Below are 26,367 nucleotides of genomic sequence, written 5' to 3' on the forward strand. Positions count from 1 at the left end.
AATTTTTTCATCAAATGTTATTCGATAAAAAAATTTTATAGAATGTTTGAATACTTATTTAACTATAGTGTGTTTTGTTAATTTCTTACTTTTAATACAATGTGATTTTGGAGGAATAGCAATTTTTCACTTTCACAGATATACATACAATGAATTATTGAACTACAACGTGTTTTGATAAGTTTGTATTTTTAGTACAGTGTGATTTTAAATGAAAATTGACTTTCATATTAATAATTTAAAACTTTTAGGGCAACATTTTTTTTAACTGTAATGTTTTTTGACAATTTTAATTATCATTACAGTGAACATGTTTTCATCAATTGTTCGTAGATAAAAAACAAATTTTAAGAATAATTGAATAATTATTGAACTACAATGTTTGTGATGATTTCGTATTTTTACTACAGTGTGATTTTGAGGAAAAAACATTTTACTTTCACCGATATAACACCTAATGATAATAGAAAGTTCATTCAATTCTATCTTTATTTTCAGTTTACTAAAAATATAAAATAAAAATGTTAAATAATATTTCTTTCATATCAAAATTGGTTTCAAGGGAGGGGGATCTAAATAGATGCTTATTCTTGCATTATATTCATAATGCAAAAATATGCTTATAATTGGGAGGGGCGGTCAAGAATAGGAAAGATTATGTTTACGTAAAACTTATACGGCCTCCTACAAGAAATTGTGTAATTTTCACGGATTTAATAAAATTCACTGTCAAGGGCCACCATTGTGTGCCGAAAAGCTTGAAGCAGTTTAATATCGTTTCCAATTTACCTGAACCTAAAGCCAACAACGTACATCATAATTCTCTACGAAATTCATTATTGTGGGTCCATACTATCCACCATTGATAATTCAAATATTTGAGACTCTTTTTTCAAATTTTTCCAAAATTATATTTGGACTTTCTACTCTAAATCGGCTCCTTTTTTAATCAAGAAAAACTTGACTGAAGAAATATTTTTTATTTTCTTTGTTAGTGTGTCTACGATTTCTGAGTTTTCGTAATTACGGGTATGTGTGATACGTGTAAAAAAACCCCCCTACTAAAATTTAAATTTTACAAAATTCTACTTTCGTAAGTTTTAAGGGAACATCTACTGAGTCTTATAATATATTTTTTCTCTGAATTTTTTGTTATTTATAAGAATAATCATGAAAATAAAAATAAAATTTGGAATAAACTTTCAGTGATATTGAAAAACTTGCCTTTGCTAATTATATGATTTCTGAATTGATTTAAAAACTATTTGTCTATGTTAATGTATACATTAAAATGTTATTTGCCAACTATTATGATATAATTACATTTTTATTGCAAAAATGTGGCTAATTAACCTCTCCAACTAATCCCAAACTACTGTCATAATTTATCATTATAATTATAATTTTTTATTTTTTATCACACTAGGCCCTTTATCCCACTTACCTATATCGAAAATATTAAAGTAAACTATTTTATTATCAGGTAATCTATTAAATTATATTTTTAAATATGTCAGTGCTATTTATGCAAAACTTGAATCAGTGGTGCTGATTTTGCACATAGTTTCCAGTAGATCCTAAGATCAAGTGGCCCATTATTGACGTCGTTGCCATATGCGTATAGAGCAGATCTGATTATTTACCTATTTTTAGAAAAAAATATGAATTATTCAGGACTTCCATTGCAAAGTTCGGTTTCGAATGTTAAATAAGACAATAGACAATTTTAAGTTGGCTTTTGAATCACAACATTCTACAATTTCTAACGTCCGAATTTATTTAAAGGATTTATTATCACGATTGTAATTACAAAGGTGCAGACTTGACACTCTTTCCCCTATTCCTCTCTTTTCTCCCTTTTTCAAGAATTCTTCATTTTCCTGTATTCAAGAAATTTAACATTTTTGTCGTTTTTTCGCCTAAATGCGACTAAATTAATAGAATACAATAAGAACATTCATTTTTTTGGGTGGAAAATGAACTATTCTGGTAGAAAATTACCATTTTTGTTAAAAATTAATATTTGTGTTTCGAAAATTCCACTATTATTTTAAAAACTCGCCTTTTTCATATAAAAAATTACTTATTTTTAATAAAAATGCAACCAGTTGGTTGAAAGTTGAAGTACTTTGTTAAAAATTAATTTTTCTTATTGAAGATTCATAATTTTAGTTGTAAATTGATCTCTTCGTTGAAAATTGGAATATTCTGTTGTAAATACGGTTTGTTTTTTGGTTAAAAATTAATTTTGTTAACTGAAAATCTAACTATTTCAGTTGGAGATTCATAACTTTACTTGAAAATTCATTTCTGGTTTGAAGTTAAACTATTTTGTTGAGAATTCATCTTTTTTTTTGGTTGAAAATTAAACTACTTGAGTAAAAGTGAAACTATTTTATTAGACAATCATATTTTTCAATAAGATTCACTTCTTTGCATGAAAGTTGACATATTTTGTAGAAAATTGTTTCTTTTCGTTGTTAAAAATTAATTTTTTAACTGAAATGTAACTATTCCATTTTTGGTTAAAAATTAAAATATTTTGAGGAAAATTTGTCTTTTGTTTCAATTGAACTGATTTTTATTTAATATTTGAAATGTTTATTGGTTGTAATATTAACTATTACAGTTTTGGTTGACAATGTTAATATTACATTTTATGTCAAGAATGTTTTTTTTTAGTAGAATACTCAACTAGTTTGTTGAAAATCCGTGTAATTTATTCTTCTTTGATTTAAAATTAATCTGTTTTGGTTGAAAATTAAATCAATTATGTAGAATATAAACTATTTCTTTAAAAATTCTATTTTATTATTAAAGATTCATCTCTTTGCTTGAAAGTTTAACTATTTTTTAGAAAAATGTCTTTTTTTTTTAAATTAATGTTACAAGTGACAATGTAAATTCTATTTTGGATTAAGGAGTAAACTATTTTGTTTAAAATTGGTCTCTTTTGGTTCAGCTCAACTGTTTCTTGTTTAAAGTTGAAACCGTTTTTGTTTGTTATATCAAATATTACATTTTTCGTTGAGAAATAATATTTTTCGGTTAAAAATTCAATTACTTGGTGGAAAAATACTTTTTTTGTGCATGATTCGAATTTTTAGTTAAGAATCCGTTTATTTTTCTTTTGAAAATCATTTCCATTAAGTGAAAATTTCAATTCCAGTTTTAGTTCAAATGTATCATTCTTAGTTAAAAATTCGTCTCTTTTGGCAGAAAATTAATAATTTTTTTTTAGTTAAGAATTGAACTATTTAGAAGAAAAGTCGTCTTTTTTGGTTGAATTCAACTGTTTTTAATTAGAAATTGAATTCTTGTTTGGTTGAAATACCCACTACCTATACATTTTTTGTTAAAAATTGATGATTTTTTTTTTATTTCTACTATTTAGTTGAAAATTTAACTAATTAGATCAAAGTTCAACATCGTTATTATAAATTCATTTTTTGTCGTTTTAAGATTCAAAATCTTAGTTTAAAATTCAGCTAGTTGGTTGAAATTTCTTGTGTTTTTTTGAAAATGCACCTTTTGGCAGAAAATTAATCTTTCTTCTGAGTTGAAAATGCAACTGTATTCTGAAAAATTCTTCTTTTTTTGCTTGAAAGTTTAAATAGTTGGTTATAAATGCAACCAAATCTTTTTCGTTAGAAATTAATTTATTTTGGTAAAAAAATAATGTTTTTATTTTGAAATTCAACTACTTTGTTGAAAATGCAATATATTTCGACTTGAAATCCTAAGCGTTTCATATTTAATTCAATATGGTACAATGGTACCTAAACATTAATTTTATTTAAAAGAATTTATTTCCCTATTTTCGTAAAAAAGCACTTTATTTTATCCCATTTCTAGAGCATTTTGGACTGTGAAATCTAAAATTGTAAGTAGTAGTGAATTAGAATATTTCCTAAAAAAATTGGTCCATCACAAAACACTTCTATACTTTAAAGGAATGGAAGTCCTTTAACTGAAATATAGAAGTTTAAAAATCAGGAGTCTAAAAAATTGTTATTTTCTTTCAGAAAGTATTTAGAAAATTGTATAGATCTCTATTTTTGAATGAGTTTATTACTAATTATTATTAATCGCAGCACGTTAAAAATTTTTCGCTTTGGTGATGGTAGCCTAATTCTTTCCATATTCATTTATAATTTACAGGAATTGTAAGTTCATCGAGAGCAGTAATGGATTGGCTTATTTATGTTGCTTTAGAACGCTTCGTGTAAATAAATACATCAATTTCTGATGGGGTTTTAAACAAGCGCTGCCTGTTTTATTTTTGCAGTTAATCAATCTAAAGTATCCATCCGGGGTACTTGCGGGTCAAGAGGTTGAAGTTATGCCATCGAAGGTGCTGAAGGTGGATCTACCTTCACGCAGAATAATAACCGTAGTTGCCCATAAAGGACGAACGCTGAGGGATGTTTTGAGGCCCCTCCTCAATAAATATGGGTTCAAGCTAGAGCTTATCACCATCTGGGGCGAGGGTCATCCCCTTTCGGCGGATATACCAGCGATAAATGCACCCGCGAGGCTTGTCCTTACCTCAAATAACGAAGGTATTTTTTTTCGAGAAATATCATCATACATATTATTAGGTGACGTATTTGCTGTTGTTTTCTTCTCGAAAAATATCGTTTTTAATTGATCCAATTATCATAATTGTAAAGGAGATTTTTTGATTGGCATTAGGGCCAATAATACTTATTTTTCTTCTGCAATTTATGTAAGAAGACATTTTTTTAAATAAAATAAAAATTAGATTTTTTATGTTTTTTCCTCGACTGACTCACCGGACTTGTCTGTATAACGCTATGTGAATCGTTCCTGCCTTAAACATTTTACAGTTTCATTGGCCTAAATTAATTATAATTTATATTTTCCGAAAAATGCTATATTTGTTTGTAAATTTTGCAGTTAGCAATGTAATCAATTTCAACCACGTATAGGGGTTGGAATTTAATATAATTAATATCAATTTTAATTTGATTTTTAAAAACACAAAAAAATTAATGTTGCGTTTCGGCCGCGGGTAGGGGCCAAGACATTTTTTCAATATTAAAGATGTAGAATTGAAGACACTACACTTTTGATCCTCAAAACCATCAAAATTAAAAAATTGTAATTTATATATTTTTTAAATTGAAGGGTTTTCAATTGTAACTCTTCAAAATTGAACTTTAAAAAATAAGTTCAAAAATTACATAACTTTAAAATGTAAATCTTAAAAACAGAATAGCTTTTAAAATTGAAGTTTGAATTTTGAAATTTTACAACTAAAAATTACGCAAGTCTTAAGTTTTGAAATTACAAATTTTAATGATTTATATTCTATATTTTTTTCAATTTGGAAGATTTACATTTGAAAACTTGACTTGTGATCTTCAAAATCATAAAAATTTAAGAATTTATCACATATATCATAACTTTATCACATTTATCACATTAAAAATGGAAGGATCTCCAATTACAAATCTTTAATTAAGATAGGCCTATTTAAAAAAAGGTATTCAAATTGTATGTTCTTAAACTATGCACATTCAAAATTAAACAACTTGGCCAATGGATAAATGTCGAAAATATTTACATATTTTAATTTGACATTTAGGCAATCAAAGCAAGAAAAATACGATAATTGCGTTAGTTTTACAATCATATTATAATATTTCATAATAACTGAACAATTTTAAATAGAAAGCCTTAAAATGATTGTGCAATTTTTGTACTTTTGGAATATTCAAAATGGTTCAGTTTCAATTTTTAATCTTTCCAAATTGTACAATCTAGAAATAAAAGCCTTCAGGTCAAGCTTTTTTTTATTTAAACGTCAAAAGTTCAATTGTTACATATTTAAATCACCAAAACAATAAAAATTGTACTAATTGGGTAATGAGGTGGCTGCAGATTTTTAAATATTTATTTTTTCCTGTAAAATTAAAAGAGTACTAAAACTGAATGTAATTACTTAATTAAATTTTTTTCTAATAAGTTCAATGTTTTTATCATTAAAAAGTTTCCTTTATTAATTTTTTCAAGGTCACAGAGTTTTCTGAATATGGTCTTCGATATTTTTTCTTAATATTAATTTCTTAAAAACGAAGTAATCAAGTTTGTTATAAATATACAATTTTTAGAATTGTATGCAGTATTTAAAAATATACATTATCTGAATTACATGAAACGTCCTTATTTTTAGTTGGATGCATTTAAAATAGAAATCGTTTATTTTTATAATTAAAAAAACTTAGATAAAAAATTTGTTAAATTTATAAAACTCACATTTCAAAGCCTTGGAAATAAAATAACCTACTAATCAGAAAAATTCTAAATTGTATACTTTTAAATTGGAAGCCATAAAAATTGAATACTTTTTGTTTTCAGGCCTACAAATTTAAATAATTTCAGGACTTTTAAGCATTTAAGACTGAAAATTATTCAATTTGATATTTCAAATTTTAACTAATTTCTAAATTTAAGGCGTTCAAAGTCAAAAATTAAAAAATTCAAGTTTAATTTTTTAGAATGGAAACGTTTCTGAATAAAAGAATTTTAATGTCATACATTCAAAATTGAAAAATTCGAATAGAAAGCTATAAAAGTGAAGAATTTATTTAAAATTTTCAATACCTGAATAAAAACAAACCAGTTAAAAAAATTACAAATTTAAAATTTAATTCTCTAAAATTATCGAAATCTAGTTATTTCACCATCTGATAAGTGGGAAATTTCCAAAGAAAGCATTAAATAATGCACGTTTTTTAATGTGCAGCTGTTCGTCTTAATCAATGAAAAATTAAGAAACTAATTTGTCAAATTCCTTTAAAGGCCTTCGAAATAGGTTTTTATTTAGATTTATTATTCTTTGTAATTTAAATATAAATTATCATTCTTGCCAGTATGAATATTCTTCTGCAATTAATTTTTTAATTTATTATTCTCCTACACTGAGAATAATTTATTGATTTAACTCGACGTTAATTATTTATTACTGGTTTTTCTAATTCGTGGATTTAATTAATAACTTTTATTACAGATTTGTTGCGAGATGGAGAGCCAATGTGTTCGGAAGAAGTTCCACATGGTCAACCAACTTTAGATGAAATTACAAACAAAGTCTTTGAGGAATTACTGGTTGGAAAGAGTACAAATAAATATCAATATAGTGAAGGCTCGTGCAAAGTAAGTTTAAAATATTCTGATTATCCTTTAAATAAAATCCGTAAAAGATTTCTAAAAACTACTTTGAACTTTAAATCTGGTCTCGAAGTTCTCAAAATTCAAGTTTGAAAATTGAATTGTTCTAGCTACCCTGATATTAATGTTTCATTATCTAAACGGAGTATCAACGAAATAGTTAAATTTTTCACCAAACAAATTAATTTTTAACGACAAAAAACGAATTTTTAAACGAATCATTTTCTACCCAAAAACACGAATGTTCAACTGAAAAAAATTAATCTTCAATTAACAAAAAAAGAATTTTCAACCCAAAAAAATCGACAAAATAATTAAATTTCTAAAAAAAGAATGAAATTTTCAATTAAAAAAATAAAATACATTAATTTTTAGTTAAAAAATAATTTTCAACAAAAAAAAGGAGTTTCAACAAAATAGTTAAATTTGCAACCAAATAAATGATTTTTTTCAAAGGAGATGAACTTTCAACTAAAAAGATGAATTTTCAAGTAAAAAAAATGTATTTAAATTTTCAACCAAAAAAATGATTTTTGAACCAAAAGGTAAATATTTAGCCACCAACATCAACCAAATGTAAATCAAATTTAATAGTTGATATTTTAATCAGAAAGTATTTTTAGTTAAAAACCGTTGTATTCAACCAAAAAGAACAAATATTTTAATCAATTTGTTGAATTTTCAAGGCGAAAAGACGAATTTTCTAAAAAAAAAAGCTGAATTTTTAGTACGAAAATATGGTATGTCTTCATTTTTGCTATAGAAAATAGAAAAATTTTCAAAAATTGTACTTTGAAACGTTCTTTCAGTAGATAATAAAAATTATATTTATGAAATTCAGAATAAACTAATCATTCTTATTATTAGTTTGTATAAAAGATCTACCTTTCATTTATTAAATTTGGGGTTTCGCGGAACTATGGTCAGAACGCCTCTCCCTAAAAACCCCTATTTACGATTTTTTATTTTCCAGTCCGATGATCAGAGATCCGAGAGTTCTTCGATCCTTTCGAATAAATTTTTTACTCGTGATTCTTCAAGTCACGGAAAGAAGAAGGGAAAATCTAAGGGTAGCAGTTCGAGTGAAAAGGGAACTTTGAATGATTGTGTCCACGAAGAGAGCACTCGATCGTATCCACCTCTCATAGCCAAATGGCGAAATGGAGTAAAATTGCAGCTGCCAAGCAAATTTGACGGCGATGGTAAGCGAAGTAATTATATCGTTCAAAACTGCTTCTAATTTCTCTATTAAAAAAAATTGAAGATAATTTATTATTTTTTTCACAGATTTATACGAAGGATTGAAACGAGCGCAAAGGTCGAGACTTGAAGATCAAAGAGGGACGGAAATCAATTTCGAATTGCCCGATTTTTTAAAGGTAGATTAACATTGTTAAATTTATTAAATATTTTAAATCCCGCATTCGGCTCTATTTTTTTTCTACAATAAAGACTGAGACAAATTAAAAATAAAATTACAACCATATTAAAGTTACTAAGAAACTAGCATCGTCAATCGCATGCTACGCGCGCATATAGTTTCTCTGTTTGAGGGGCAATGCAATTTTGTATAACTATTTATTTTTTAAGGGTTTTAGTTATTTTTTTTACTTTTATATAAATATAATTTTCCTAAGATTCTTGAAAAAATTCAAAAAGATTTTTTAAAAATTCAGATTCCAGGTACATATTTCAACAAAAATGTTAAATCTTCAGAGCAATAGTTTAATTTTCAAACAAACAAGATGTATTTAAATCAAAACAGTTGAAATAATAAAAAAAGAGCCGTTTCATTTTTAATAAAAAAGATTAAATATTTTCCAAAAGAGGCGAATTTTCTACAATAAAATTTATTTTTCTACCTGATACAAAATTTTTTTACAAAAAGTGTAAAAGTTGATATTTCAATCCGAAAAATTTCGATTCTGAATAAAAAACAGTTGAATGAATGAAAAAATGAAGTTTCAAAAAAATAGTGCAATTTTGCAACCAATAAGATTGATTTGGAACTAAAACTATGAATTTCTAACCAAACAAGCCAATTTTTAACAAATTTTAACAAAGCAGTTCAACTTATAACCAACAAATATAAAACCCCAACAAAAATATAATACTTGAATTAAAACAAAAAATATTTTTATTTTAAATGAAAAAGAGGTGAATCCATCCTAGAAGACGTACTTTCAACGAAAACAGACTTTTTAGTAAAAAAAAAGCTTTACGTAAATTATAATTTGAAGAGAAAAATAATTTTCATACCAAATTAAAATTTCGAATAACTATTTTGTAAGTTTTTTCTTATTTCACAGGATTTTGCATCTAAGACTATTTTACGCCTGAAAAAAAAAGATTTATAAACTTTCAGAAATCTTCCAAAGTTTAAAAATAGTTTTATTCTCTTCAACATTTCTTTTTAAATTCTTAAATATGTTTTTAACTCACTAGCATTATTTCTAAAAATGTCGTAAAATCTTCCGAATTCGTTTTTGATAATTTTTGGAAATCTTTTGCAATGTTGCAGGATCATTTTAAATATTCTTATAAAATTAATTTTTTTAAATGGCAATTACTTCACATATTCACAAGAATCTCGATAAAAAAATTTTTATTATTTGGAAACCTTTCAAAATCATTGAAGAATTTCAAAATTTTATTTTGAAATATTAAAAAATGTACATTTTCTTTTAAGTTTAAACAAATATTTTATCATATTTTTCTTTAATATGAAAATTTTTTAAAACTTCAAAATATATTAAGAAATTATTCGAATTTTTCATAAAATTTTTTTAAAATGTCACAAAATTTAAGAAAAGTTTCTAAAAATATTCCAGATTTATTTTTGAACATTTTTAAATCTTTTTTTTGAAATATTCTCAAAATTTGTTTAAATCTTTTCTAGTTTAATATTATTCTTTTATGTTTTAAAAACTTCTGAATATCTCTTAAATTTATTCGAATATTCTCTAAAATTTTGCTTTAAAATCTTCATTCTTTTCCGAAATTTCAGGAAATTATTCGAAATGTTTTAAAACCTTTTTCAATTTTTTCTTTAAATTAAGTTTTAAAAATAAAAACCCAGTTTAAAATTTCCCTCGAATCTTAAGAAAAAAATTTATTTTCATAAAATCTTTCAAAATCTTAAAAAAGATTTAAAATTCTATTTCAGAATCTTCAAATATTTACATTTTGTTTAAAATGTGTATCTTGAAATTTTAAGTAATTTTTTTATGTTTTCAAAACTTATAGAACTTCGAAATAGCTTTTGAAATAATTACTTAAAAATGGTCAATACTGTAAAAATTAAGAAAAATTCTTAAAATCCTTCAGATTATATTTTGGGGTAGTTTTAAATCTTTAAAGCTTAAAATTAATCTTTTAAAATAAACCCTAATTCCTTTAAAATTTTCCCAAGAATAATATTGTCGGTACCCTTAATTATTTATTAAGATTAAAGAAAAAAATTACAACTAAAGTTTTCTCCTTTATGAATAATGTTTAGAAACATTCAGAAATATGTTTTATCATCAAATAAAATTACTTACTTGCACATTTAGACTGACTAAATTGATGGCGCAGAACATTATTAATCTTTATTAATACTTTTTTTTCAAGATTTCATAGATAATTTTTCGACAAATCTAAAATTTGCATGTTTTTTTTCTATTTTCTTAAGAAACATAGGAAAATTCTATTTATATAACCGAAAAATAAATAAACTTAAAATATAAATAGTAATTAAAATTTTTTATTTTGTATTGAAAATTACTTTTCACTCAAAAATGTTTCCATTAAAATACAAAGTTTTAGATGAAAATGAATCTTTTTTGTTCAAGGATTCATTTAGTTCGCTGAAAATTTTTTTTTTCATTGAATTTAACTCTTTTTTATTTAAAATTAAAATCTTTTTAGTTGAAATATCAACTATTATATTTCTCGTTGAAAATTTATATTCTTCGGTTGGAAATTAAAGTATACTTTGTTAAAATTAAGCTACTTTGTTTAAAATGCAGTTTATTGGTTGAAGATTCATAATTTTAGTTTAAAATTCATTTCTTTGGTTGAAAGTATAACTATTTTGTGGAAATTCCGTCTTTTTGACAGAAAATTGATCTTTTTGGTTAAAAATTAATGTAAGTTCTTGTAAAATTGAAAAATCTTAAAATTTTCTAGATAATTATTGGACAATTCTTAAATTTTCAAAAATCTGTTTAAATTTTCTTAAGAAACCTATGATAATTATATTTATATAACCTTAAAAATAAATAGTTATTCTAAAACTTTATTTTATATTAACAATTATTTTTCTCTTTTGAATTCAACTTTTTTATTTCTTCTCGTTGAGAGTTCATATTCCTTTTTTGAAAATTTAACTATATTTGGTTAAAAGTTGAACCACTTTGTTGAAAATTTAGTTTTCTGGTTGAAGATTCATCAGTTTAGTTCAAAATTCATCTGTTTATTTAAAAATTTAACTATTTTGTCGACAATTCGTCTTTATGGATGCGTTCAACCGTTTTTGATTTAAAATATAAGTATTTTCTGATTGAAATATCAACTATTACATTTTTTGTTGAAGATTCAACTATTTGGTTGAAAACTAACTTTTTGTTGAAATTTTGATTTGATATATCTAAAATCTTCAAAAATCTTTTTGAATTTTCTCAAGAATTTTAGGAAAATTGTATTTGTATGACCTTAACAATAAATAAACTAAGAAAATAAATATTTATTTGACATTTTTATTTTGCATTGAAAATTATTTTCGCCTTAAAAACGAAAAACTACGCTTGTGAGCGATTCATGATGCTAGTCGTGTAAAAAGTCAATTTGATAGATAACCTCAGAACAAACTTCCGGGTGTACAGTGACGTAGAAAACATTGAAAACCTTTAAAACTTATAATTCTCCTTGAACTTTTTAAAAAGCTTTGAAAACCTGGAAATCTTCTTGAATTTTTCACAAGAACCTTGAATTAAAAATTTTGTTTAGTTATATTCTATTGAAATGCGAAGAGTATTTTAGTTGAAGTACATTATGAAAGAACATCTTGTTTAGAAGAAATATTTCTACTGAAAACTTTTTTATTTATTAAGATATAATTTATTTTTTGTTCATTTCAGAATAAATAGATTTCAATGCACTTTTTGTAGACTGTACTAATTATTTTATAGATTTTAATAAACAGACTTTAATATTACGAATAATTTTATACGTTTTTAATTTATTCTCTGTTAATATAAAATGTTGAAGTATTTCATTTTTTTAATATTCTACTTACAAAATATAAAAATTATAAGTTGAAAATTTCGATTTTAATTCAGTTTCAGAATTAGAATGAGGCATGGTTTCAAAAGGTTGCAAAACATTTCAAAAGTTTCCAAAGAATTCAAAATATTTAATAGGATTTTGAATATTTTACGAAGCTTTCACGGATTTAATAGAATTAAAAAAGGCGTGCACATTAGATTTCAAAGATTTCACATCAATTTTACTAAGATTTTACAACTTTCGAAATATTTAAAGGATTTCCAAGATTTCAAAACATTTCAAAGATTTTACAAAAGATTTCAAAGATTACAAAATACGTGTAAAAAAGATTTAAAATATTTTAAAGAATTTCCTTAAAGATTCAGAACATTCCCTGAAGCTTTCAAGGATTTCAAAGATTTGAAAACGGAGTGGTACAGCAGCTTTCAAAGATTTCACAAAGATTTCGAAACTTTCAAAAGATTTTAAGAATTTAAAAGGTTTTAAACACGGTACACCAGATTTCTAAGATTTTAAAACGTTTCAAATATTTTCAAGTATTCGAAATTTTTTAGAAGATTTCAAACGATTTCAAATATTTCAGTGATTTTAATCGAATAAAATCCATTTCAGAAAGATTCCACAACTATTTCAAATAATACATAAGGATTTCAAAAAATTTGAAGAATTTTAAAGACTTAAAAAAGGGTATAGGACACGAGATTTTTATTATTTCAAAAAATTTCAAAGCTTTGTAACGTTTTCCACTTTTCTTAGAAGATTATAAAAAATGTCACAGAGTTTTCAAATATTTCACTGATTTCAAACTAATACAAAAGTTTTCACAAAAATTTCATTAATATTTCAAAGAATTCGTAAGGATTTCCAAAGATTTCAAGAATTTCAAAGGTTTCCAAAAGGTTACAGTAAATCATATTTCTAATATTTCAAAGCATTTCAAAGATTTCAGACTATTTTTAAATGTTGTAAATGATTTCAAAAGATTTCACGCAATCTAATGATTTCAGTTTTACATGATTCCAAACGAACACATCACAGATTTGGCAAACAAAGATTAGAGAAAGATTTTACAAAAATGTTTCATAAAATTTCAAACAGTTTCGTAAAAATGTGAAAGTTTTCAAAAATTGTACAAAATCGAGTGAATTCAGTTTTATATGATTTCAAACGAACACAAAAAATATTTCGCAAACAAGGATTAGAGAAAGATTTTACAAATATTTTAAATATTTCAAATCATTTCAAACATTTTCACAAAGATGTGAAGGATTTCAAAGAATTTACAAAAAATTTTAAAAGACTCCAAAAGATTTCACAGAAATTTCAAAATGTGACAAAGACTTACATTCGCAAAAAATTAGGAATTTATTTATTGTTCTGCTTTCTTTAGAAATTGTTGGCCAATAACAAATGAAATGGCTAATTTTTTACGTTACTTCATTACTTAATGTACAAAAAAGATCTGTAAATACTCAATTTCTTGATCTGGATAGGCCTGGAATTTTTGTTCTTAAGAATAGCTGAATATTTTGCAACTTGCTGCATAAATGTCGTCACATCAGTTTATTTAACCATAGATTAGAATTCGGTTTTCAAAGTGATGAAATTCTTCCCCAGAATAAAGAAAACGGCAAGATGTTGGAAAGCAAGAAACTGCGAAAATTTCGTGGGACTTCCGTCAATTACGATAGCCATACAAAGTTCTACGATTCCTCGGAGGAAAAGCAGAATCCAAGTGTTCAAGATGGGAAAGTAATGTCGAATGGAAATTTGGAAACGAGAGAAAGTTGCAGTAAAAGTTTCGACAGTTCTGCCAATTTGGATGGAACTTTGGTAGACGGGGATCAAACAATAATCGAAAATGGATCGCCCTCGAAGACGCAGAATAATTCATTCGGCTCCCCATTCGCGAATATTTCCCCGTCGAAATTGTCAAAACCACCGCCTCTTCCACCAAAGCCAAAAAACTTGCAACCCATCATTCTAAAAAGCAATCACGTCATGTCTTCCAGACCTTTTCAAAGGATTGCTCAAATAAATCACGTTAATCCGGCCGATACCGAGCGAAAAAGTACCACTTAAGCGTTCGCAAAATTAGGATAAGAATTTTCTTTTTAGACTGAATAAAATATTTTATAAAGGAAATAATATTGCGAGGGGAATGGAAAAGACGAAGGGAACAGTAGCTTTGCAAATTAGATCAGCCTTCAGTCAAAGTTGCTTCTGCAACTGGATTAATGTGGAAAGTATTAACGACTTATGAGTATTAACAAAGTGATAAATCGTATTTTTGATATTACACGTATTACGACTAAAACTTATTTAATGACTTTGATTCCTATCGAAGATCGAATACTAACGGTTTACGTGATAATGTGATACGAAACTAGAAATTGGAAACTCAGTTTCAATCCGTTTTAAACTTTTTAGACTTTATAGAGAGAAACATGATTTTTTTTATGAGTTGACGGATGTTTATATCGTATAGAGTATTTCACTCAATTCAATGATGAAAGAGAGATAACAGAATTTGTATTATGGGTACAAAATGCACCTGTGCTTCGAAACAAGCCAGTATTTTTATACAAATGTTGATCAAGAATTGTGCCTTACATTTTTTCGTATGTATAGAGTATACAGAATTCGTATCTTAAGTTAAAAATATCAAAGTTAAGAAACGACGAAAGTTGTTTAATTTATATTTTCTACACTAACCGAATGTTATATTCCTGGTTGTACAGGAAAAATACAAATGTTTTGTTGTATTTAATGAGATGAGAGTATCTTGTTGACCGGAAAGTGTGAACACTAGCGAGGAATATTGACTTTTATATTTATCGTCAATAAATAAATTATATGGATCGCGTTTTTAAAAGAAATTAGTTTCATTTGCGAAGTTCCCTGAATAGGCTCATCCACAAAATTTCTTTTTAGGTTAAGGTTAATTTTTTTTTTTATAAACTTTGATTAAAAAAAATTTATACGTGAACTTGAAACTTAATTTTACGTGTTAATAGACGTGTGTGACGTCATATGATTTTAAATCCCAAGAAAATACATGTGCCACATTTATAAAAACAAAATGAGAGTGATTTTTTTGTTGGAAAAAAATCACATTTTTTAGTAAAATAATCTATCCAGTTGTTTTCAATGTTACTTGGTACTACATGATATGATATTTCTTAATAATATGTTTATCGTCTTTAAAATGTCTATAATTTTAATTTAAAATTATAGTTTTAACTATGCAGTTCTAGCAAAGTTTAATCTGTGAGATCTTGAAACAAAAGTTTTTTCTTCAATTAATTTTTAGCTTGATTTTGGAGGGTTTCGAATTTTTTATTTTGCAATATCGAAGTTTGAAGTATAAATATTAAAAATTTCAGGACAATTATTCCGCTATTAAATATTTTAAAATATCATGCTAAAAGCCTTCATAGTTTTGAATTTAATAATTTTCGATACAAATATAAAGCAATTTCGATATTAAAAGCTTAATATTGTACAACATCAGACACTGGAATAATATTGCAGCAATCTTGTTTTTTTTTTAATTTTTAATTTCCAATTGCAATATCTTAAAATTGCCCGATTTGTACCTGAAGATTTAAACAAATAACTTATTTAAAATAAAAATAAAAATGTTGGTTGAAAAATTTCAGGAATGAATAATAATTCTAATAATGCAAATTTGTAATTTTGAGGCTTTTGATTTTACAAAGACTACAAATCAAGTTCGAGATGATTTCACAACTTTAATCTGTGAAATTTGTAGAGTTTAAATTTTGAAATTATTATTAAAATTAGTTTTAAATGCTAAAAAAATTCTTACTTCAATGAAATAAGTGGGGCGACTGAAAAATCCGGAAACATAAAATTCCCGAAGAATTTCCTTTTCTTTGGAATTTGGTAATATTATCAAATTTTCGGGAATCTTCTTAGTCTGGAATTTTTCAAATCGGAAAATTTATTATTCGGGAATTTTATTTTTCGAGAATTTTGCAGTGTCCGGAATTTTATTTTTCGGGATTTTTCAGTCGTCCCAAAAGTATGGCAAATTGTTTTCAAAACATTGGAAGGAAATAAATTGGTTATAATATTTTTAAATATCGTTTATTATTGCACCGTGTTTATTTTCACAAATTATAATATTTATATATTTATTTAATTACATTTTTTATAATATTTAAAATATCTTAATTCTTTTTAAAAATTGTATATAAAGTTGAAATCCTTTTCTAAAAATATTTAAAAATCGAATTGTTTATTCGCGCGTGTTTTTAAAATTAAAGATGGCGCTTTTTCCGTTAATTTTTCTTAGCCGAAAATCATTTAGTAAGAGCGACACAGTTCACAGTAAGAAGAAAGACGGAGTTCATTGAGCCTCCAGTTGAGTCATTTTCGATTAATTTCTGATCTATTTCAATGATAACAAGTCAATAGTGGTCCTGATAAATCAGTCTCAAATCTGTGATTGTTTGAGATTCCGTGACATTGAAAGGACATTGAATCTACAAAATTATTGGTAAGAATTTCGAAAACTAAAGTCCCTTTTCTGACACTTAACCAAGCATGTTTACTTATCACTTATCTCACCTTGATTGTAGCTTATTTATTTTCTTCTTGAAAAATCCCTATGTCATTTAATTTCAAAACTTTCAGGGATTTCATTGATTTCTGTTTACTAAGTTTCTCGCATAAAAAGTGTTTGTTTGTGACCGGTGAAATCCCTTTTCTCCAATTTGGGTTTTGTGTGTGATCGATAGGATTTCTATACCTTTTCCCTTTATAATTTTCATTTGTTTTGGTTGAAATATTTGGTCCTTGAGGGAAAATTATTCGGCGAATACTCTGAAAATATGAATAAATTAGCGATTTACAATTTTGAGGTTAATTTTGTGAAGTCCCGAATTTTTGCGTAGTAGGTTAAAAAAGTGGATTTGTTCCTTAGTTATAATTAATGAATTAATAATAATTTGAAAGAATAATTTTGACTTTTTATGCTGGTGTCTAAAATATAAATTTACTGTTGAATATGGATGAAGAAATCTGACTTTCAACGAGTCGGTGAAAATTTTATTAGGACTGTTTTCCAGAGAATGTCGCACATTTTTAATTGAAGAAAAAGGTCTCGGTAAATTAAAATTCTCACAATTAACAACAATGGCACATGATTATTCATAACAATGCATTTACTTGTATCGAGTATTATAGATTTCTTTCACAAAATGATAGCCGGATTTGAATTTCCCGCGCTAATATCTAAGGTTTGAATAAACTAATGAACGCGTCGCTATCAGGTTATTTTTTAAATTTAACAAAATAAAGTTTTGTAGTCAAAGTAAGTGTTATTTTATTAATAATTTACGCTAAATAATAGAATTTTAAAACATAAACAATTTTTTTTTATAAATTGAATTTTATTTGCTTGAAGTTTTGTTTTATTTTTTACTATTTGATCTACTACTTATTTACATTGTTCACTTCTTGAAATTGAAAATTTTCAATACAAATTACTGTTCTTTTATGTTAAAAATTTCTGGAATGTTGAAAATTTTAGAAATAAGCATATAGAACAAATTTTTACAGAGACTATTGTGAAAAGAATGCAGCGCAAAGCTTTAAAATATTAAATTTGTTACTAAAATTATCAAAAGCGAACGAAAGCGAATATCGTAAAAAAAATAATATTTAAGTTTCAATAATAACCTCAAATCTGCACCTACTAGGATCGCCTGAACGTATACAACCAAACTTGCTCTTATGAAACTTTAGTGTCGGTTTTGAATATCATAAATGATAAAGTGAAATTTAGTCTTAGCCTTTAAAAATATAATTGTAAAATAAAAAATTATAAATCTGAAGAGATTTAAAACATGTTTTACATTTTATCAGTTTCTGTGTGAATTTTTTTAGTAGTTAAAGTACCATTTGCCTATGAATCTGATTGCAAATAATCTAAATTTTAATGTCTTTAAATCCCAGTTCCATACCAATTTTACTTTCTCCTTATATTTCTCAACAGTTTTACATTTGTGGTATATAAGCTGAAAGATGAATATGAAACCAATGTTGAAAATAATAACAGACTTAACACTCTTTCTGATATTTTCCTTTTTTCTTCTATTAAAAAAAACATCCCAATTTTTCCCTGTTGCTCGTTTTTTTTGCATAAATACGAACTGAATTAATAGAACTCAATAAGAAAATCTAATTATTCTTGGTTCAAAACTAAATTCTCATTCTATTTTTAGTTGAAAGTTGACCATTTTTAGTTAACAATTGAGCTATTTGCTTGAAAATTGGTATTTTTTGGTTACAAAATGAATTGGTTACAAAATGAACCATTTTATTGAAAATTCATCTTCGTTGGTTGAACTAAACTTTTTTTTCCTTAAAGGAAAAATGTTTGTTGTTGAAATATCAACGAATATATTTTGTCGTTGAGAATTCACTTTTTTTTATTTCGTTGAAAAAATCACAGTTTTGTTGGAAATTTGTCGTTTTGGTTCAATTTAACTGTTTTTTTATTTTTAACTAAAATGTTTTTTGTTTGCAACATCAACTTACTATAATTGCATATTAAATTTTTCGTCGAGAATCCATCTGTTTTGTTTTAAAATTCAACTATTATGGTTAAAATAATTTTTCTTTGATTGAAAAGTAATTGCTTCTACGAAAAATTTAACTATTCTAGTTTTAATTAAGAATTGATCTTTTTTTAGTTGACACTTCAACTATTTGGTTTAGAATTTGGTTGCCGATCTAACTGTTATGTTAAAAATATTTTTTTCTGTAATTCATCTCATTGGTTTAAAATTGAACTATTTTGTTGAAAATTTATCATATTTAATTGAATTCAACTATTTATTATATAAAGGAAAAATATTTTTTAGTGGAAAATTCCACTATACGTGGTTAAATGTTGAACTCACAGTCGTTTACACAGGTCCGGGGACTCATGGAGGGGGAAGTTCCCTTATTGAAGCTTCCGGTTCATAACAAAAATTGCCACTACGGGGTGTAATAGTACATTAGTGGAGGTTTAGTTTCAAATTTGGATGTGATAAAATCATTTTTTTCAACGCGTATTTAATCATTTAAATAATATGGATGCATTTGTAAACTTAATCAAAGTAACGTACTCACATTAAAGCTTAAACATTATGAGTTTGGAAATAAATTTAATGAAGTGCACTTTGGAAAATATGAAACAATTAAAATAATTCAACGAGATATGTTAATATTTATAATGCTGTTTGAATTGAAATTCCAGAAATTTTGACGAAAGTAAATAATCTCGATGACAAAAACTTACTTATAAGCAAAGTTCCAAATTGAATACTTCCTCACAGTATTTTTGGATCAAGATTTTGGTTGAGTCAGTGTCACCCCGCCTTTCAGACTACAAAACGTGTTTACGTTTTCAAACTCTTCACTACTGGACTAGTGCGCCATTTTACGCGGTGGCAGGTTCGTGAAACTTTTTGGCTTACATCAGGGAACTTCCCCCACCACGAGAGCCGTATACGAACGTTGTTGAACTGCTTTGTTTAACATTCCTTTTATTGATTTCATATTTATCATTTTAGTTCAAAATTCATCTCTTTAGTTTAAAGTTGAACTATTTTGTTTCAAAAACGTATTTTTTTATTGAATTCAACCGTTTTTTTTAATTAAAAATAAAGATTTTTTGTTCGAAATATGAATTATTGTATATAAAATTTTTCGTTGAGAATCCATCTGTTTTGTTTTAAAATCCAACTATTATGGTGAAAATTCTTTTTTCTTTGGTTGGAAACTAATTATTTTTAACGACAAATTCAATTATTCTATTTTTTATTAAGAATTGATCTTTCTTAGTTTAAAATTCATGTATTTTATTGAAAAGTCGTCTTTTTCTTTGTAGAAAATTAATCTTTTTGGCTGAAAATTCTACTATAGTAGGTCGCTGTTCTGTTTTGTTAAAAATATTTTGTTTAAGATTCATCTTTGGTTGAAAATTGAACTGATATGTTGAAAATTTGTCTTATTTGCTGAAATTCAACTATTTTTAAATAAAAGGACAAATCGCTTTCAGTTAAAAATTTAACTATATGTGGTTGAAAGTTTTACGGCTTTGTTAAACATTCCTTTTATTGGTGTCAAAATCATCCGTTTAATTAAAAATATCTTCTTTTTGGTTTAAAATTGAACTATTTTGTTTAAAAATACGTATTCTTTGGTTAAATTCAATTGTTTTTTATAAGAACATAAAATCTTTTGGTTGAAATATCAACTATTGTCTATTACATTTTTCGTCAAGAATCCATCTGTTTTTTTTTCTAATTCAACTATTATGGTGGAAACTCTTTTTTTCTTTGGTTGACAAGTCATTGTTTTAGCGAAAAATTCAACTGTTCTGTTTTTGATTAAGAATTGATCTTTTTTAATTAAAACTTCAAAAATTTATGTATTTTGTTGAAAATCTAACTTTTTTGTTAAAAATCCATATTTTTTGGTGGAATTTAACGTTTTTTTATTTAAAATTCAAATCTTTTTTTTTATTGGAAATTCAACTGCTCTATTTTTGGTTAACAATTGATCTTTTTAGTTAAAATTTCAACTATTCGGTTAAAAATTTTTGTATTTTTTTGAAAATTCGTCTTTTTTGACAGAATATTAATATTTTTGGTTAAACAACCAACTGTACTTTGTTTAAGGTCTAACTACTTAGTTTAAAATTCATATTTTTGATTGGAACTTGATCTCTTTTGTTGAAAATTGAACTACTCTTCTTGAAAATCCATCTTATTTGATTAAATCAAACTTTTTTGGTTTGAGGGAAAAATTTTTTTTTTTTAATATCAGCTGGTTACATTTTTTTAATTCATCTTTTTTTATTGAAAATTCATTTTATAGGTTGAAAATTCCTTATTTCAGTAAAAAAATCCATCTCCTTGGTTGAAAAATTAACGGTTTTGTTGAACATTCGCTTTATATTGAATTCAGTATGGTACATAAATAATTTTGTTTCAATGAATTTGGTCCCCTATTTAAAGTGATTTTATGATAGTCCGCTGTTCCGAATTTTTGATTCGCATATGTGATTTTTGGATGGCACTTCAAAATATTCTCAAATTTCAAAAGGGACAACTGGCAAACGATATAGAATCGCATTACTCGCCCGTTTCAGTAGACACGAGAGCAATCTGTGACGTGAAGGATAAAATATTGTCGTGTGTCGAGACGAATACAGTAGGGGGCGACAATTATTACAGGGCCGTCTAATATCAATTTTTTGCATACAGATTTATTTAATTTGAAAATCACAAAATAAAATACTTTTTGCTAGAAAATAAATAAATTTATTTACATTATACTTGATCGAAATATATTTAAAAATGATTTCAAGATTATTTATTCCACTACAGTACTACACTAAGAAAAGTAGTTCTTAAAAATACTACGGGAGAAAAATTAATTCAGTTTTATAATAAATGTTGGTATTTCAGTTTAGGACCCTGTCCAGAAAGTTCAGAACAAATATTTTTGGCGAGCTCAGGGAAATTTGAAAGGGCGGCTATGTTGACGGAAATTTGATGAGCGTAGACCAAATATTTTCGGTGTACCTTTGATTAATTTATCATATATTTTTCTATTTATTATGTATTCTTTTTTTTTATTTAGGCGAAAAATAATAGGTGTTCGAATTACTGTTTTTAGACCCGTTCCTGGTTTACTGGTAAGATTACATGACACATTCTCTGCTTGCAATGTCAACCGTTGACTGTTGACCGTTGGTATTGCAACGCAAACTCCTTTAATCGTGGGAGATTGATATTCAAGATCAAATTGACAAAAGTAGACAATTAGACTTGTATTTTATATTTCTAAATACATCTTACATCAGTTTCCTTTAAAAAATTGTCTTAAATAAATTACAATTATTTGACACAACATTTGTCTTATTCTTTGTTTGTTATTCTGCGCTACCCCATAATTTTCTTCCTTTTGGTAAAAAAGTACCGCCATAAATTTCATTTTATCAAAAAAAAATTATCTAGAGGTTCCTCTAGGTTTAGATCTGAAAATAAGTTTTCTTAGTTTTCGATTTTTATAAATTACAAATTTAATATTAAAAGATTCTTTTACCCCTAGAAAGTATTTGTTATCTCTTGAACATTTTTACCTACAGATTTTTTCCTCCTATAGAATAATATGTACAGCATTTCGTCTAAAATAAAGAAAATATTCTTTATAAAAACATTTGTAAATATTCTAAAATATTTGTATACTGGGCGAGAGAAAAAAATCTTGGATTTTGAAAATCCACAAAAAATACACATTTGTGATACTCCGACGACATTGAATTTGAATTTCAAAATGTAATTTCAGATATAATTTACTTGAAAAAATGTAAGCCTTTATCACGTTTTAAAGATAAGGTTAAAGTCACTATAGTCACTTTTTTGAATGAAAAGATTACTAAGTGATCTTCAAATTCTATTACGTTTACTTAAATTGTGTCTTTAAATTCATATTAATTTATCTTAAATTCTTTAAAATCCTGTTGAATTCATATTCATGAATTGATATTCATTTATCCAAAATTCTTTTGAATTCTTCCAAAATCAATCGATTCTATTCAATTAGAAGGGTTTTTTTTAATTCCCCCTAAAGTCTTTTTAACTCACTGTGAATTATTAGGAATTTTATCAATTCCTTTTAAATTCCCATGCATTTTTATAAATTCTCTCTAATTTTAATGAATTTAATTAATTTTGTCAATACTTTTGAAATGTTTTAAATTCTCCTACATTTTTAAAAGTTCACATTGCATTTTTATGAATTTCATAGAATTCTTCTTCTCTTCCGTATATTTCTTTAAATTCACTTGAATTTTATTCAATTCATTGGTTTTTAAAATAATAATTTTTTTTTTCAATTCATTTAAATTCTGTTGAATTTTCTCTGAATTATGTTCACTCCTATTTTACTCAATCCAATGGAAATTTGTAAATTTCGCTCAGTTTACCCAAATTATCATGAATTTCATCAAGTCTTCCGAGTATCCTTAATTTCTTCTAAATTCACTCAAATTCTATTGAAAACAATTGCATTTTTCAAATACACATCATATATTCATATTATTCCAGAAAAAAAAACGTTTGGGGACCATTTCAGAACATTAATTTTAATGTATTTGTAACATTTTTGTATTCTAATTATAAGTCCGAAAACATTTTTAAAAAATTGTTTAAAAATAAAACGTAGGACTTATTCGCTAATAAATTACAAATACTTTCTAGTTTCTTCATTCGGCACTCTTGTTCCTAGTTTAAAAGATTGATATATATATATATATATATATATATATATATATTTGCGCTTATAATTTTTGAATTCCCTCTTTCATAGGAATTAGGAATCTAAGAATGCAAATTGTAAGAGTATAGAATTATAATACAAAACTTTATTTGTTTATATTCTCTCTCAGATTTTTGCTCCATACAACCAGCATGTGACGGTTGAGGCTTTGCTTATCACATACTGGCATATTCGCGCAGCACCACATTCCATTTATTATAGAACGTTTCGTCAGTCTTTAACGTGAGGTCGTGTTTTCTTCTTCACTCTTTATTTTAATTTACTGTGATTTAATTAACACTTTCTAATCTGCATTATTATTTTCATTTTAATGTTAGTTTAAGATTTATAAACAATAGAAGAAGAAACGGAAATGTGTAAGTGTGTTATTGCATGAACCGAAAGGAAGCTTGTGTAACGATCTGGAAATTCCACTTCCACAAATTCCTTCAAAGCCAATTCTTTATTTCATTTTATTTTCACTTGCTATTTACAAATGATTTTATTAACGTATTTAAATGAAAGGAAAGGAAATGATGATTTTTATATAAATTGGATAATAAATACAAGAAGTTAATAATAATAATAATAATAATAATTTAGAAAATAAATATCAATCAAAATTTGTTGTCTGATTTCAGATTGCTCAAATGTAGCTTGACCAAATCATCAGGAATTTGGAATTAAATAATTTATCAAACTTTGATCGTGTTTCAAATAAATTTTTTAATCAAGTGCGCGAAGTGATTGATTTTTCGAACATTGTAGATTTTACTAAACCAATTTACGTTCGTCTAATTTTTTCAAGTGAATGTAAATTTTAAAATTTTATAAATTGAACTAATCTATTTTCGTGTGTCAAATTTTTTATTTTTGGGAAGGATTCGTAAAATTTCTGTTCGATTTGTAAGAAAATTAAGTCGTGAAAAATGTCCAATAAAGGAAAATATATTTTACCAAAAATTACCGAAATTGAAGAATCGCCGATTCGATCTTCGAAAGGCTTGAGGTCTATTGTTTCTCCGATGACAAACATAGTGCGTGCTTTGAACAACTCTTCCCTTTCCTCTCAAGATTCCCCAAGAAATGTGCAGATATGCCACCTGGAGATGGTCCATAGAGAAGAGGGTAAGTTTTTATAATTTACTTTTTTTATCTTTTTAGATATTTCCTGCTCCTTATGTTATCATTTATGCACAGGCCCTATAAACGTACGCTAACGTGAAGCAAAATTTAACTTTATTAGAAATTTGTCGAACAGAAAAATTAATATTATTAGAAATATGCAAATTGAAAATAATGATTAATTCCTGAATTTTAAATGCTGGGTTAATTTGAAAATTTCTAATTCATAAGGTTTTATTGAAATTATTATTAAAACTCTTTTAATTATTAAGGCTTTCAAATGGAAATTGTTTAATTCTAATGTTCAAATATTAAACTGCGATTTTGAGTGTTCTAAATTTATAGTCAGTCAATATTACAGATAGGTTCAGTCAGAATGCATATAATTTTCGATAATTTAAATATCAATTTTTTCGGCTAAATTTATTTATACGATAAATTACTTAACTCTAATGGTTTTCAGCTTTAAAGCGCTTTAATTTGTTTTTTCCAAAAACTTGAAATTTTTATCCAAATATAATTAAACATTTCTGTTAAAAAATCGTTTACAACGTGGAGCGTCTGAAAACTGAATACTTTCTTTCCAGGCCCTTAAAAAATACTTTTACTGCAGCAAACTCAAAACTGAAAATATACAAGCTTGAGCGATTCAATTTAAAAATAATGATTAATTTCTTAATTTTAATTGCTGTATTAAAATGAAGTTCTTTAATTTATAACGTTTCAGTGAAATAATTGAACCTCTCCGAATCAAAAGGGGAAACGCGTGGATTCAGCCTGAGAAGGATTGTCCTAAAAGTCAATTTTATAAATCGTATGAATTTCAATTTTAAGAACTGATTTTTGTAGAGAATTTTAAGGCGCATCTTTTTTTATTTTGCAAAAATTTGTAAGTTTTATAGTTTTTGCATAAATTGGTAAAAAATATATTTTTTAAAAACAAAAATTTCAATCTTTTTTCACTTAAACTCGTCCTAACTTAGCCAATTTTGGAAATTTGCTGATTTTGTTGATAGTGAATTACGTGTTAAAGTCTTCTTGAACTCACCGAGAAAGAAAAACATGAATATTTTTATAAACAAAAAAGTTGTTAATTTTTTTTTTGAGGCTTTGCAAAAATCATGAATTTCAACCTTCAAGCGCTTCGTTTATCGAGCGAATTTCTAGCAACGAAAAACTTGCAGTGAAAAAGTTGTTTATTAAGGCTCATAGAAGTTGTCTGGAAATTTTCAGATCAATCGTATTAAGGGCATGTGACACAGCTAAATACCTATATTACCGATCACAGTTTTTCAGTTCACTTAATGTTTTTTTGAACCTAAGAAATTTTTTTGTAAATAAAATATCGAGCTGAAACTTTGGGAAATGTATTAGAGTAAAATAAAGTACGTTTAGGTACTGCATTTTAGTAGGAACTTCACTGAAAAT

General features: G+C 25.8%; 2 protein-coding genes across 5 annotated transcripts in view; both read left to right on the forward strand.

Moving 5' to 3' along the window:
• LOC117176081 (regulator of G-protein signaling loco) overlaps positions 1-15,340 on the forward strand; it is a 66,374-nt gene extending 51,034 nt beyond the window's left edge. For 2 of the 3 annotated variants that reach the window (XM_033366096.1, XM_033366098.1), the window contains 5 exons: positions 4,289-4,562; positions 7,037-7,182; positions 8,171-8,408; positions 8,485-8,576; positions 14,083-15,340. In XM_033366096.1, coding sequence (XP_033221987.1) covers positions 4,289-4,562; positions 7,037-7,182; positions 8,171-8,408; positions 8,485-8,576; positions 14,083-14,547 — 1,215 coding nt within the window. In that variant the 3' untranslated portion in view covers positions 14,548-15,340. The remainder of the gene's footprint in view (positions 1-4,288; positions 4,563-7,036; positions 7,183-8,170; positions 8,409-8,484; positions 8,577-14,082) is intronic. The other variant, XM_033366097.1, reaches the window with a different exon arrangement.
• Positions 15,341-16,813: 1,473 nt separating this feature from the next.
• The window catches only part of LOC117177323 (M-phase inducer phosphatase-like), a 330,798-nt gene continuing 321,244 nt past the window's right edge, over positions 16,814-26,367 (forward strand). Inside the window, exons 1-2 of one of the 2 annotated variants that reach the window (XM_033367941.1) lie at positions 16,814-16,990; positions 24,456-24,942. In XM_033367941.1, coding sequence (XP_033223832.1) covers positions 24,744-24,942 — 199 coding nt within the window. In that variant the 5' untranslated portion in view covers positions 16,814-16,990; positions 24,456-24,743. Of the gene's footprint in view, positions 16,991-24,063; positions 24,192-24,455; positions 24,943-26,367 lie in introns of those variants that run through there. The other variant, XM_033367942.1, reaches the window with a different exon arrangement.

Source organism: Belonocnema kinseyi, chromosome 7 (genome assembly GCF_010883055.1).
Source record: "Belonocnema kinseyi isolate 2016_QV_RU_SX_M_011 chromosome 7, B_treatae_v1, whole genome shotgun sequence".
NCBI classification, from domain to species: domain Eukaryota; kingdom Metazoa; phylum Arthropoda; class Insecta; order Hymenoptera; family Cynipidae; genus Belonocnema; species Belonocnema kinseyi.